We start from the raw sequence: 13,119 nt of genomic DNA, 5'->3' as shown, positions 1-13,119 counted from the left end.
TGGCACCTTGAACCAGTGTCCCCCTAGTAATTGACCCCTCCACCCTGGGGAAAAAAAACCTCATACTTTCCACTCTATCCGTGCCCTTCACAACCTTATAAATTTCTATCTGGTCACCCCTCACCCTTCTGCATTCCAGTGAAAACAAACCCAGTCTACCCAACCTTTCTTCATAGCTAAAATCCCCTGTACGAGGCAACATCCTGGGAAACCTTTACTGTATCATCACCAAAGCATCCACATCCTTCTGGTAGTGTAGTGACCAGAACTGTACACAGTATTCCAAGTGCGGCTGAACTAAAGTTCCATAAATCTGCAGCATAACTTGTCTATCCTTATACTCAATGCTCCTTCGACGAGGGTAAGCATGTCATAAGTCTTTTTTTCTACCTTATCTACCTGTATTGCCACCTTCAGTGATCTGTGGTCCTGCGTACCTCTGCATGTCAATTCACTGTATAATATGCACCGGTACTTGACCTTCCAAAATACATCACCTCACATTTGTCTGGATTAAACTCCATCTGCCATTTTTCTGCCCATGCCTCCAACTAACCTATATTCTGCTCCATCGTCTGACAGTCCTCCTCATTATCTGCAACTCCACCAATCTTCGTATTCTCTGCAAATGTATTGATTGGACCAACTACATTTTCCTCCAAATCATCTACATAGACCTTGAACAGCAGAGGTGCCAGCACTGATCTCTGTGGGACACCACTAGTCACAACCCTCCATTCTGAAAAGAATCCTTCCACCACTATCTCTGTCTTCTTTGGCTAAGTCAGTTCTGTATCCATCTTGCCAGCTCACCCTAATACCATGTGACTTCATGTTTTGTACCCACTGCCATGACGGACATTGTCAAAGGCTTCAGTGAAGTCCATGTAGACAGCATCAACCACTTTCCCTCATCAATCATCTTCATCACCACCTCAAAAAACTCAAGCAAGTTAGTGAGGCATAACCTTGTCCCCACAGCACCATGATGTCTATTGCTAATAGGTCCATTTGCTTTTAAATCACCTGACTCTCTTGAAGTTCTGGTATGTTTTTGGTTGTTCCTTTGTGAAAACTGATGCAAAGTACCTGTTCAGTTCCTCTACCATTTCTAGTTCCCCATTACTGCTCCTACAGCCTCATTTTCCAGTGGTTCCAGTGTCCACTCTTGCCTCATCCTTACCTTCATCAATTGAAAAAAAACTCTTGCAATTTTCTTGTGTATCACTAGCTACCTTACCCTTTTATTTCATCTTCTCCTCCTCGCTGTTTTTTTTAAGATGTCCTCTGCTGGTTTTAAAGGGTTCCCAATCCTGTGGCCTTACTCTAATCTTCTCCATTTGTTTTTATGCTGTTCCTGATTTCCCTGTCAGCCTCGGTTACCTCATCCTCCCCTGAATATGTTCTTTCTGCTGTGCCTCCCAAATTACCCCCTGAAACTCCTGCCATTGCTGCCCCAACATCTTCCCTGCTAGGGTCCTCCCTTTCAATCAACTCTGGCCAGCTCCTCCCCCATGTCTTTGCAGTTACTATTACTCAATTGTGATACCGTTACACCTGATTCCAGCTTCTCCCACTCAAATCAAGGGGGGATCTCTATCATTGTACGGTCACCGCCCCCTCAGGGTTCCCTCACCTTCAGCTCACTAAGCAAGTCTGCCACATTACACATTACTAAAGCCCAAAACTACCTTGTTCCCTGGTGGGCTCCACCACAAGCTGCTCCAAAAAAAAACACATCTCATTTTCTTGGGATCTGCTACCAATTTGATTTTCCCAGCCCATCTGCATATTGAAGACCCCTATGATTACTGTAAGGGTGCTTTTCTTACATGCCTTTCCTATCTCCTGATTTATTCTCTTCCCCACATTCTGATTACTGCTAGGAGGCCTGTACGTAACTCCCATCAGGTATTTTGTCCTTTACTGTTCTCCAACTCTACCCCCACAGATTTTATACTTTATGACCCTATGTCGTTTCTTGCCATCAATTTAATTTCATTTCTTACTAACAAGGCAACACCACCCCCTCTGTCCTTTTGATAGGATGTGTATCCTTGGATATTTAGTTCTCAGCCCTGATCCCAATGGAACCACATTTCTGTGATACCCATAATGTTGGACCTGGCAATTTGAATTTGCACCACAAGCTCATTTACCTTGTTTCGGATACTGTGTGTAATTAAGTACAGCACCCTCACTCCTGCATTGACTGTTCCCCTTCTCATAGTTGTCTCCTTATCTGCTGTGTTTGAAGTTAGATTCCTAATCCTTTCCATATTCTCTGTCCTGCCACCTGATCTGTAAACATTAATCGCCTTCACTTTAACTTTTTCCATAATTTTCCATGGAGCTGAACCCGTTCCCCTGCCCCCACTATTTAATTTAAACCTGAACCCATAGCCCAAATAACTGAATAGCCAGGTCAGAGTGAGTTAGGAGTTTCTTGCCATGCATCACCATATGCACACGCTTGACCTCCCTCTCCATCAGTACAGCTGTATGCTGGCTCAGAGCTACACTGCGCCCAGTTCCACATTATCCTCCGGCTCATGAGACATTCTGCCAAGAAAACATTTTTTTTCTCCTTTGGGCATTACGGCACACAACATGCAACATTTCAGAAGTACCCACAGCCCTCTGGAAGCTTCCTACCATCCCCTCACCCAATCCCACCTCCTTTCATTATTTTCACGATTCCTTCTGATCCTTTATGTTCAGTATTCAGCAATGGGCTCAGTTTTATCCCTCTGAATTTCCATCTCAATGAATTTTGGGTATGATATGATGTTGAACTCTTTGTCTCTGTGTCCATGACCAATTTGTTGGACAGGGACCCTCTCCTTGTCCCACAGACCCCTTTGCACACCTCCAACAATCTCCCTCCACCTGGACTTCTCCCTCTGGCCTTTTAGCTGCATCAGCCCATTCATCAGATCACAGGGTGGGCAACTGGTACCTGCATGGACCCCAGTTATGCCTGTCTCCTCGTGGAGCAGAGGGAACATTCCTTGCTCCAGTCCTACTCCGGCCCTGACCCACATATTCTTTTTCCGGTATATTGATGACATCATAGGTGCTATTTTCCTCTCTCATCTGGAATTGGAAAAGTTTATCAATTTTGCTTCCAATTTCCACTTTTATCTGGTTCATCTCTGACTCCTGTCTTCACTTCTTCAACACAGCTGTTTCCATTTCTGGGAGTAGGCTGGCCAACATCATTCACTATAAACTCAACGACTCCCACACAGTTACTTTCACTGTATATCCTCACACCTGCTTCCTGTAATGACACTACTCCTCTCTCCCAGTTCCACTGTCTCTATCATATCTGTTCCGATGATGCCAACTTCTAAAGGGAACCTCACTTAAACCTATGCCCTCTGGTCGTAGGCTAGTCTGCCATGGACAAAAGAGTCTCACGATCTACCCTGTCAATGTCTCTCATAATTTAGTGTACTTCAAATCAGAAATCCCTCAGGTTCCTCTGTTCCAGGGAAAACAATGCAGCCTATCAAAATTCTCCTCATAATGGAGACTTTTCATCCCAGGCAACATCCTGGTGAATCTCCTCTGCAGCCCCTCCAGTGTAGCCACATCCTTCCTACAGTGTGGGCACACGGTACTGCGGACGTGGCCTGGCCAATGCTTTATATAAAATCCAAAAGATTGGCAGATACTGTAAGTCAGGAACAAAATAAAGAATCAGAGTTAATATTTCAGGCCTGGTGACCCTTCATCAGAACAGAGGAAGTTAACAGATCTTTTCCTCACAGATGTTGTCAGATCTGGTGAGCTTTTCCAGCAATGTTTTATATAGTTGTAGCAAGGATTCAGGTGGAGAGAGGTTTTGGGGGTTTGGTTTATGTATAGACTGAATTACAGCCTGAAAACTAATCATGGGGTTTGGGGTGGTTTAGTGTGTAGACTAAGAAATACCTAGGAGTGAGTTACAGACTCAGGTGGCTCGGTGGTCATCACGGCTGTCTCCCAGCTCCAGGGACCTGGGTTCAATTCCACCCTCTGGCGACTGTCTGTGTGGAGTTGCACATTCTTCCTGTGTCTGCATGGGTTTCCTCCCACAGCCCAAAGGTGTGCTGGTTAGTTGGACTGGTCATGGGAAATTGCCCGCAGTGTTCATGGATTCTTTGGCTACATAGATTAGCCATGAAAGATGTAGAGTTAGGGATAGGGTTGGGGTGAGGGATCTGGGTGGGTGGCACTTTGGAGGGTTGGTGTGGACCCTTTGGACCAAACTGCCTGCTTCCATACTACTGGGATTCTAAACTGGAATCTATTCAAGGGGTGCAGGGCAGATTCTATGTAGAATAACAGATACCCAGGAGTGATTTACAGAGTTGAGTCTAATTGAGCAATTCAGAGTGGTTTACATAAAGAATAACAGGTATCTGGGAGCGAGTTACAGTCTGGAATCTAACCGAGGGGTTTAGGAGTGTAGGGAGCTTTAGGGTTAGAATGCCAGATACTGGAAATGAGATCCAGATTGGAATTTGCTCCAGGAGTTGAGGGAGATGACTGCACTAACAACCATGATCAGAAGATGAGCAGGAGGGTAGGAGAAAATCCTTTTAACCTCATTCACAGGGACAGAGTGTGGAGGCTTCTCATGACATCCCTAGACCAGACAGTTCAGCCAAAGTTCTCCAAATGTGTACAAATTAAATATACTCAGTACTTTTTCTCTGATGTGCTGATTGTCACACAAAAGCGAATGAGAGAATCCAGACTGTAGCAAATGGTAATACCTCCATTCAGCTTCATGGTGCAGACTCTCATATTTAGTCAGGACCTCATGGACAGTAAGGTCAGGGTGTAGCCAGTATATTTCATCTGACTTCAGATGCTTCAATCTGAGTCCATAGCAGCTCTTAAAAATGATACTGGGTCCCACTCTCCCACTGTCCAGTATCGTGTTAATAATCTCCTGTATTGAAAGGAGAGGAGTAAAGTCATTACACACAATAATTACTGACAACAAAGCACCACCGGGCTCGTCTGTCTCATAATAAACAGTAATCCATCCAGACGGAGAGAAACCAGCTTTCATCATTTCAGAGTTGGGGGGGGGTGTGGTGAGAAGTGAGACAGAGAGAGAGAGCGATGTTGGTGAGTTGGGTGAGGAGGGCGTTTGGTGAGAGGGAGAGTTGACTCACAAAGCGATCCTACTTGCAAATCACTTTTCCATTTTGGATATCAGTGAAGTTGATGAAGTTGATCAGTGAAGACTGCAGCAAAAGCTACATCCATGATGCCATGGGTGGCTCACTGCACAGGAGAGGAGCAGGAAGAGGGCAAGAGCGGTCACAATCAGGGGTTTCTTAGTTCAGGGAACAGAGAAGCTACAGACCAGCCTCTAGGATGGTGTGTTGCCTCCCTGGTGCCAGAGTCAGGACTGTCATAAAACCTTCATCAGCGTTTCTTCCTGACAGGTCAAAGGAAGAATTTTACAAATGTTGCCCATCTTCATCACAGATAACTGAAACTAGGTCTCTCCACAGACAGAACAACTGGGCTGCAATGTAAACAAGCTGTGTTAGGACTGTGTCTCCAAGGGGCATGCCATCGACACCAGCATCCCACAAGTGAATGTTTGAAAAATGACACAGCTGCATCAGTAGGTTCCTAATACGACAAGGCAGAAGTTTTTTTTTAAAGTCTACCATTGGTTAAATTGAGATTCATCCATTCTAACTGTGGATAAGAACCTTTGCTACAGAATCTCACATTTTCTTTCAATGTGCTTCATGTTCTCACCCACAAAGGCTTCGAGTGACACCCTTCTCAAACTCAGGCTCTGAGCGCCAATCAGTTGATGGATCTTATGAAAGTTTCACAAGTTTCACAATAACAGCCCCTTCAGGGGAAAGGCTTTTGTTTTATACTCCAAACCATACAGGGAACGTAAATGTGTCAGAAATGTGCTGTGGAGAGACTGTTAACCTTCATTGACAGTGCAATGATATCCGTCTGTAATGAGCAATGCACCAAAACATTCCCTTACATTTTGTGTGTTGGTTCATTGCTGTTTCAGGATAAGTCTAGCTCTACCCCTGTCATAGAAATGATTTTACAAGGTTATGTGCAGAAACAATACAATCAAATTTTACCGTGGCCTTTTTAACGAGTTAAAGTCAACGAGTAAATTGTTACTCAGTAACTAACTGCAAACCTGTGAGTCATCATGAAATCCAATATGGGTTGGTGAATATCAAAGAGCGAACAAGATCTGTCATTCTTACCGTGTCGGGGCAGAAAGAAAGCGTGTGGGGGCAATGGTCAATGGGAAGTCTATCATAAAGGGCACAGAAAAACGGTTCTGAGGCTGCAGGTCGGCTATGTCGGCTCCTTAGTGCCAGGGTCAAGGATGTCACTGAGTAGCTGAACAGAAAGCAAACAGCCAGACTGTTGTGGTCCATGTTGGTACCAGCAACATGGGTAGAAAGAAGGATGGAGTCCTGCGAGCAGAATATGGGGGAACGAGGAAATATGTTGAAGCTAGGACCTTAAAGGGAACAATTTCAGGATTACTCCCAGTGCCACATGCTAATAAGATGAGGACAAGGAGAGCAGGCTGAATGAGTGTGTGGTTGGAGCGATGGTAGGGGGGAGGGATTCAGATTCTTAAGGATTTGGGACCAGTTATGGAGGTCCCAAAATTAAAGGTCCTGGAGAGATATCTTTACTCAGAGGGTATTGAATCTTGGCAATTCTCAGCCACCGAATGTTGTGGGCAGCAAGTACTGAATATTTTCAGGAAAGAAAATAAACATGTGAGGAATAAGAGAACGGTCAAAGAAAGAGTAGGGCCGATCAGGGATAGCATAGGGAACTTGTGTGTGGAGTCTGAGGAGGTAGGGGAAGCCCTAAATGAGTTTTTTGCTTCTGTCTTTACGAAAGAAACAAACTTTGTAGTAAATGAAACCTTTGAAGAACATGTGTGCATGCTGGAATGGATAGAGGTAGAAGAAGCTGATGTGCTGAAAATTTTGTCAAACATTAAGATTGACAAGTCGCCAGGCCCGGAGCAGATCTGTCCTTGGCTGCTTTGGGAAGCGAGAAATGCAATTGCTTTGCCACTTGCAAAGATCTTTGCATCCTCGCTCTCCATTGGAGTCATACCTGAGGGACTGGAGAGAGGGCAAATGTAATTCCTCTCTTCAAGAAAGGGAAATAGGGAAAATCCTTGGCAATTACAGACCAGTAAGTCTCACGTCTGTAGTCCTGCAAGGTGTTAGAAAGGATTCTGAGGGATAGGATTTTATGACCATCTGGAAAAGCATGGCTTGATTAAATGCAGTCAGTACGGCTTTGTGAGGGGGCAAGTCATGCCTCACAAACCTTATCGAGTTCTTTGAGGATGTGACTAGAAAAGTTGATGAGGGTCGAGCTGTGGATGTAGCGAATACGGGACTTCAGCAAGGCTTTTGATAAGGTTTCCCCATGGTAGGGCCTCATTCAGAAGATCAGGAGGAATGGGATACAGGGGGAAACTTAGCTGCCTGGATACAGAATTGGCTGGCCAACAGAAGACAGCGAGTGGTAGTAGAAGAAAAATATTCTGCCTGGAAGTCAGTGGTGAGTGGGGATCCACAGGGCTCTGTCCTTGGGGCCTCTACTGTTTTGTAATTTTTATTGATGATGTGGATGAGGGGATTGAAGGATGGGTTAGCAAGTTTTGCAGATGACACAAAGGTTGGAGGTGTCGTTGACAGTATAGAGGGGCTGTTGTAGACTGCAGTGGGGACATTGACAGGATGCAGAGATGGGCTGAGAGGTGGCAGATGGAGTTCAACCTGGATAAATGCGAGGTGATACATTTTAGAAGGTCGAATTTGAAAGCTGAGTACAGGATTAAGGATAGGATTCTTGGCAGTGTGGAGGAAACAGAGGGATCTTGGTGTGCAGATACATAGATCCCTTAAAAATGACCACTCAAGTGGACAGGGTTGTTAAGAAAAGCATATGGTGTTTTTGGTTTTTCATTAGCAGGAGGATTGAGTTTAAGAGTCGTGAGATTCTTGTTGCAGCTCTATAAAAACTTTGGTTAGGACCGCACTTGGAATACTGCGTCCAGTTCTGGTCCACCCTATTATAGGAAAAGATGTGGATGCTTTGGAGAGGGTTCAGAGGAGGTTTTACCAGGATGCTGCCTGGACTGGAGGGCTTTATCTTATGAAGAAAGGTTTGATTGAGCTCGGACTTTTTTTCATTGGAGAAAAGGAGGAGGAGAGGGGGACCTAATTGAGGTATACAAGATAATTAGAGGCATAGATAGAGTTGAATAGCCAGAGACTATTTCCTAGGGCAGAAATGGCTAGCACAAGGGGTCATAGTTTTTAAGCTGGTTGGAGGAAAGTATAGAGGGGATGTCAGAGGTGGGTTTCTTTACACAGAGAGTTGTGAGAGCATGGAATGTGTTTGCCAGCAGGCAGTTGTGGAAGCAAGGTCATTGGGGGACATTTAAGAGACTGCTGGACGTGCATATGGTCACAGAAAATTTGAGGGTGCATACATGAGGATCAATGGTCGGCCACAAACATCATGGGCTGAAGGGCCTGTTTCTGTGCTGTACTGTTTCTATGTTTCTATGCTGCCCAGCTAGCGACAGCTGCATCCTGTGAATGAATAAAGAAATGAAAAAGCTGCCAAGGGGGGAGTGGGGAGAGGGTGGGAGGGTGGTCCAACTGTCTTCCCTCTGCAGGTATCGGAGTTTACAGCTTGCTCGGTCCTCTCAGAGTAATTTAATCTCTGTTGAAGCACTGTGTTTGTCAATCTTTGTCAGAGAAACCGGTTATTGTGCCTCACCCTGATTTTCTGTCGCATAGTTTGCATTTGACTAACTTGAAGTTTTTTTTCCCAGGTTGATGCTGGTGTTTGCTGCAGAAGCAGACTTTAAGGATCTTTGTCGTCCCCCCCTCCTTGGCACTCTCAGACTGAATTGCACAGGGGCCTGGGTCGTGGCATCTCTCCACGTGTCCCAAAGGATTTTTGGTCACCTGTCATTTTTCCAAACTTCAGGTTTCCTGGGAGAGCACCATCACTGACCTGGGGAGGAAAACATTGACCCTGATTAAAAATGAAGCTCATTTTGAAACACTTTAATAAACAAACTTTCATGAAGCACCTTCTTCAGGGCCTGAGCCTTCAGCGCCTTTTTAATGGCCATGAAGGTCAATCTGGAAAATTTTCTTCAGAGAGGACAGGAGGAAGGGATTTTGGCTCCTCAAACCTACTCCATCATTTCAGTTAGCTCGTGGCTGATTGCCCCCAGCTCCATTTTTCGCATTCGTTTCCAAATCTCTCAATATCTTTTCTACTCCTGTTTGTCCCATTCCAAATAATGTGGATACATTAATCAGGTGACCAGGGATGGAACGCGAAACATCGAGGGATATTTTAGTATTTGGGAAAGACGTACAAAAAGGAAAAGGTAGTGGAGTTGAATTACTAGTTAAAGAGGACATAAGTAAAATAAATTAGATTCAGTGTAGAATCTGTATCAATGGAATTGCGAACTACGAAGGGACAAAAAACATCAGTGGGGGTGTTTCAGAGATAATGGGAACTGCAGATGCTGGAGAATCCGAGATAGCAAAAGTGTGGAGCTGGATGAACACAGGCAGGCCAAGCAACATCTTAGGAGCACAAAAGCTGACATTTTGGGGCCAAGGACCCTTCATCAGAAAAGGGGGATGAGGAGAGGGTTTTTCTGGAATAAAATAGGAGAGGGGGGAGGGCGGACTGAAGATAGATAGAGGAGAAGATAGATGGGAAGGTAGGGAGGGGATAGGTCAGTCCGGGGAGGGCAGACAGGTCAAGGGGGGCAGGATGAGGTTAGTAGATAGGAAATGGAGGTGCAGGCTTGAGGTGGGAGGAGGGGATAGGTGAGAGGGAAGAACAGGTTTAGGGAGGCGGGGGATGAGCTGGGCTGGTTTTTAGGATGCAGTGGGGGGAGGGGAGACTTTGAAGCTGGTGAAGTCCCACATTGATACCATTTGGGTTGCAGGATTCCCAAGTGGAAATATGAGTTTGCTGTTTCCTGCAACCTTCAGGTGGCATCATTGTGGCACTGCAGGAAGCCCAGGATGGACATGTCGTCTAAGGAATGGGAGGGGGAGTTAAAAATGGTTCGTGACTGGGAGGTGCAGTTGTTTTATTGCGAACCAAGCATGGGTGTTTCTGCAAGGCGGTCCCCAAGCCTCTGCTTGGTTTTCCCCAATGTAGAGGTAGCCCACACCAGGTACAGCCGATACGGTATACCACATTGGCCGATGTGCAGGTGAAACATTTGCTTGATGTGGAAAGTCATCTTGGGGCCTGGGATGGGGGGTGAGGGAGGAGATATGGGAGGCAAGTGTAGCACTTTCTGTAGTTGCAGTGGAAGGTGCCGAGTGTGGTGGGGTTGGAGGGGGAGTGTGGAGTGGACAAGGGAGTCACGAAAAAGAGTGAGTGGTCTCTGTGGAAGGCAGACAAGGGGTGGGGATGGAAAAAATGTCTTGGGTGGTGAGGTTTGGATTGTAGATGGCGGAAGTGTTTGGAGGATGATGCGTTGTATCCGGAGGTTGGTGGGGGTGGTGTGTGAGGACGAGGGGGAATTCTCTTTTGGCAGTTATTGCGGGGGCGGGGTGCAGGAAATGCGGGAGAACACGGTCCAAGGGCGTTCTCGACCACTGCGGTGGGGGGGGGGGGGGGGGGGGGGGGGAGCTGTTTGCTGTTCTTGAAGAACAAGGGACATCTGGGGATATATGGGAGTGGAATGCTTCATCCTGGGAGCAGATGTGGTGGAGGAGAAAGAATTGGGAAATAGGGGATGGCATTTTTTGCAGGAAGGTGGGTGGGGAGGAGGTGTATTCTCAGTAGCTGTGGGAGTCGGTGGGCTTGAAATGGACATCAGTTTACTAGCTGGTTTGCCGGAGATGAAGACAGAGAGGTCAGGGAAGGTGAGGGATGTCTTGGAGATGGTCCAGGTGAACTTGAGGTTGGGGTGGAAGGTGTTGGTGATGTGGATGAAACTGTTCGAGCTCCTCTTGGGAGCACGAGGCGGCGCCAATACGGTCATCAATGTAACGGAGGAAGAGTTGGGGTTTAGGGGCCTGTGTAGGTTACGGAAGAGGGGACTGTTCCACGTAACCTACAATGAGGCAGGCTTCCATGTCCAGTCCTATCCCCTCCTCCCACCTCAAGCCGCACCTCAATTTCCTACCTGCTAACCTCATCGTGCCCCCTTGACTTCTCCGTCCTCCCCGGACTGACCTATCTTCTTCCTACCTCCCCCACCTATACTCAACTCTACTGGCTCCATCCCCGCCCCTTTAACTTGCCTGTCTCCTCTCCACCTACCTTCTCCACTATCCACCTTCGATCCATCTCCCCTCTCTCCCTATTTTATTTCAGAAACCCTCTCCCCATCCCCCTTTGCTGATGAAGGGTCTAGGCCCGAAAACGTCAGCTTTTGTGCTCCTGAGATGCTGCTTGGCCTGCTGTGTTCATCCAGCCCCCACACTTTTGTTATCTCAGTGGGGGAGGTATCCAGGACTATCAAACTATAGAGATGATCTTCAGAATGGTATTAAACAGGAAATCAGAGATGCATCCAGTAAAGGAACATCTGTATTTAAAGATGACATTAATTTGCATGTAGATTGAACAAATCAAATTAGCTGCAGTACTGGAGAGGAGAAATTCCTAAAATGTGTACGGGATTGTTTTTTTGGATGAAGCAATTAGAGAACAGGCCGTCTTAGATTGGGTATTACGCAACGCGATAGGCATATTTGGTAATGTAGTTGTGGGAGGCCCTTGGAGATCAGTGGCCATAATATGATAAAATTCTTCATCAAGATGGAGAATGAGGTAGTTAATTCTGAGACAGGGGTCCTGAATCTCTATAAGGGAAACTACAATTGTATAAGACATGAGTTGGCTATGATTAGGAAATCTGATTGAAAGGAATGACAACAGATAGGCAATGCCAAACGTTCAAAGAATGAATGGGCGAACTACAAAAATTGCTTATTCCTGTCTTGCACAAGAGTGTAAAGAGAACATTGGCCAAACCAGGGCTTATGAAGGAAGCTCGGGATAGTATTAGATGCAAAAAAAGGGACATTCAAATTGGCAAGAAAAAACAAAAGAGCTGGAATCCGTTCAGAAGTCACCAGAGGAGGACCAAGGGATTGATTAAGAAGGGAAAAATCGAGGATAAACTCATCTCCTAACTTCCCAAAGCCTGTCCACCATCTACAAGGCACAAGTCAGGAGTATGATGGAATACTTCCTACTTGCTTGGATTGAACAGCACTCAAGAAGCTTGACACCATCCAGGACGAAGCAGCCGCTTGATTGGCACTACATCCACAAGCATTCACTCCAACACCACCGATGCTCAGTAGCAGCAGTGTGTACTATCTACAATATTCGCTGCAGAAATACGCCAAAGATCTTCAGACAGCACCTTCCAAACCCAAGGCTACCTCTGCCTAGAAGGACAAGGGCAGCAGACATATGGGAACACCACCGCTGCGAGTTAACTTTGAAGCTACTCACCATCCTGACTTGGAAATAGATCACTGTTCCTTCACTGTCACTGGGTCAAAATTCTGGAATTTCCTACCTAATGACATCATGGGTAAACCTACAGCAGGTAGACTGCAGTGGTTCAAGAAGACAGCTCACTACTACCTTCTCAAGGGCAACTGGGGATGGGCAAGAAATGCTGGCCAGCCAGTCACCCATGTTCCACAAATGATTAGGAAAAGAAAAGATCATGGTTGATCTGATAGTGATCTCAAGTCCACATTTCCACTAACCTCTTGTCATCTTTTACAACCCTATTTCTCAAGAATTTATCCACCTATGCCATAAAAACTTTGCACCTACACCATTTTCTGAGGAAGAGGGTTTCAAATATGTGCAATTTCTGAGAGAAAATATTCCTGCTCATCTCTACCTTAAATGGGAGACCCCTCATTTTGAAACTGTGTCCCCTATCCGCTGACTCTATTGATCCACCTTAATTCTGTGTCTTCTGATATTGATATTCTCTCTAAGTTATAAGTAAGTTCATGGCACTGTCGTAACAGAAATACTTGGAATACT

At 45.8% G+C, this 13,119-nt stretch overlaps 1 protein-coding gene across 3 annotated transcripts in view; it reads right to left on the bottom strand.

The window, feature by feature from the left end:
* ptk2ba (protein tyrosine kinase 2 beta, a) overlaps positions 1 to 13,119 on the bottom strand; it is a 155,910-nt gene that overhangs the window by 83,908 nt on the left and 58,883 nt on the right. For all 3 annotated transcript variants that reach the window (XM_059648789.1, XM_059648790.1, XM_059648791.1), the window contains exon 2: positions 4,767 to 4,945. In XM_059648789.1, the coding sequence (XP_059504772.1) occupies positions 4,767 to 4,945 (179 nt within the window). The remainder of the gene's footprint in view (positions 1 to 4,766; positions 4,946 to 13,119) is intronic.

Source organism: Stegostoma tigrinum, chromosome 9, assembly GCF_030684315.1.
Source record: "Stegostoma tigrinum isolate sSteTig4 chromosome 9, sSteTig4.hap1, whole genome shotgun sequence".
Classification (NCBI taxonomy): domain Eukaryota; kingdom Metazoa; phylum Chordata; class Chondrichthyes; order Orectolobiformes; family Stegostomatidae; genus Stegostoma; species Stegostoma tigrinum.
This window is presented reverse-complemented; position numbering and strand designations above follow the sequence as displayed.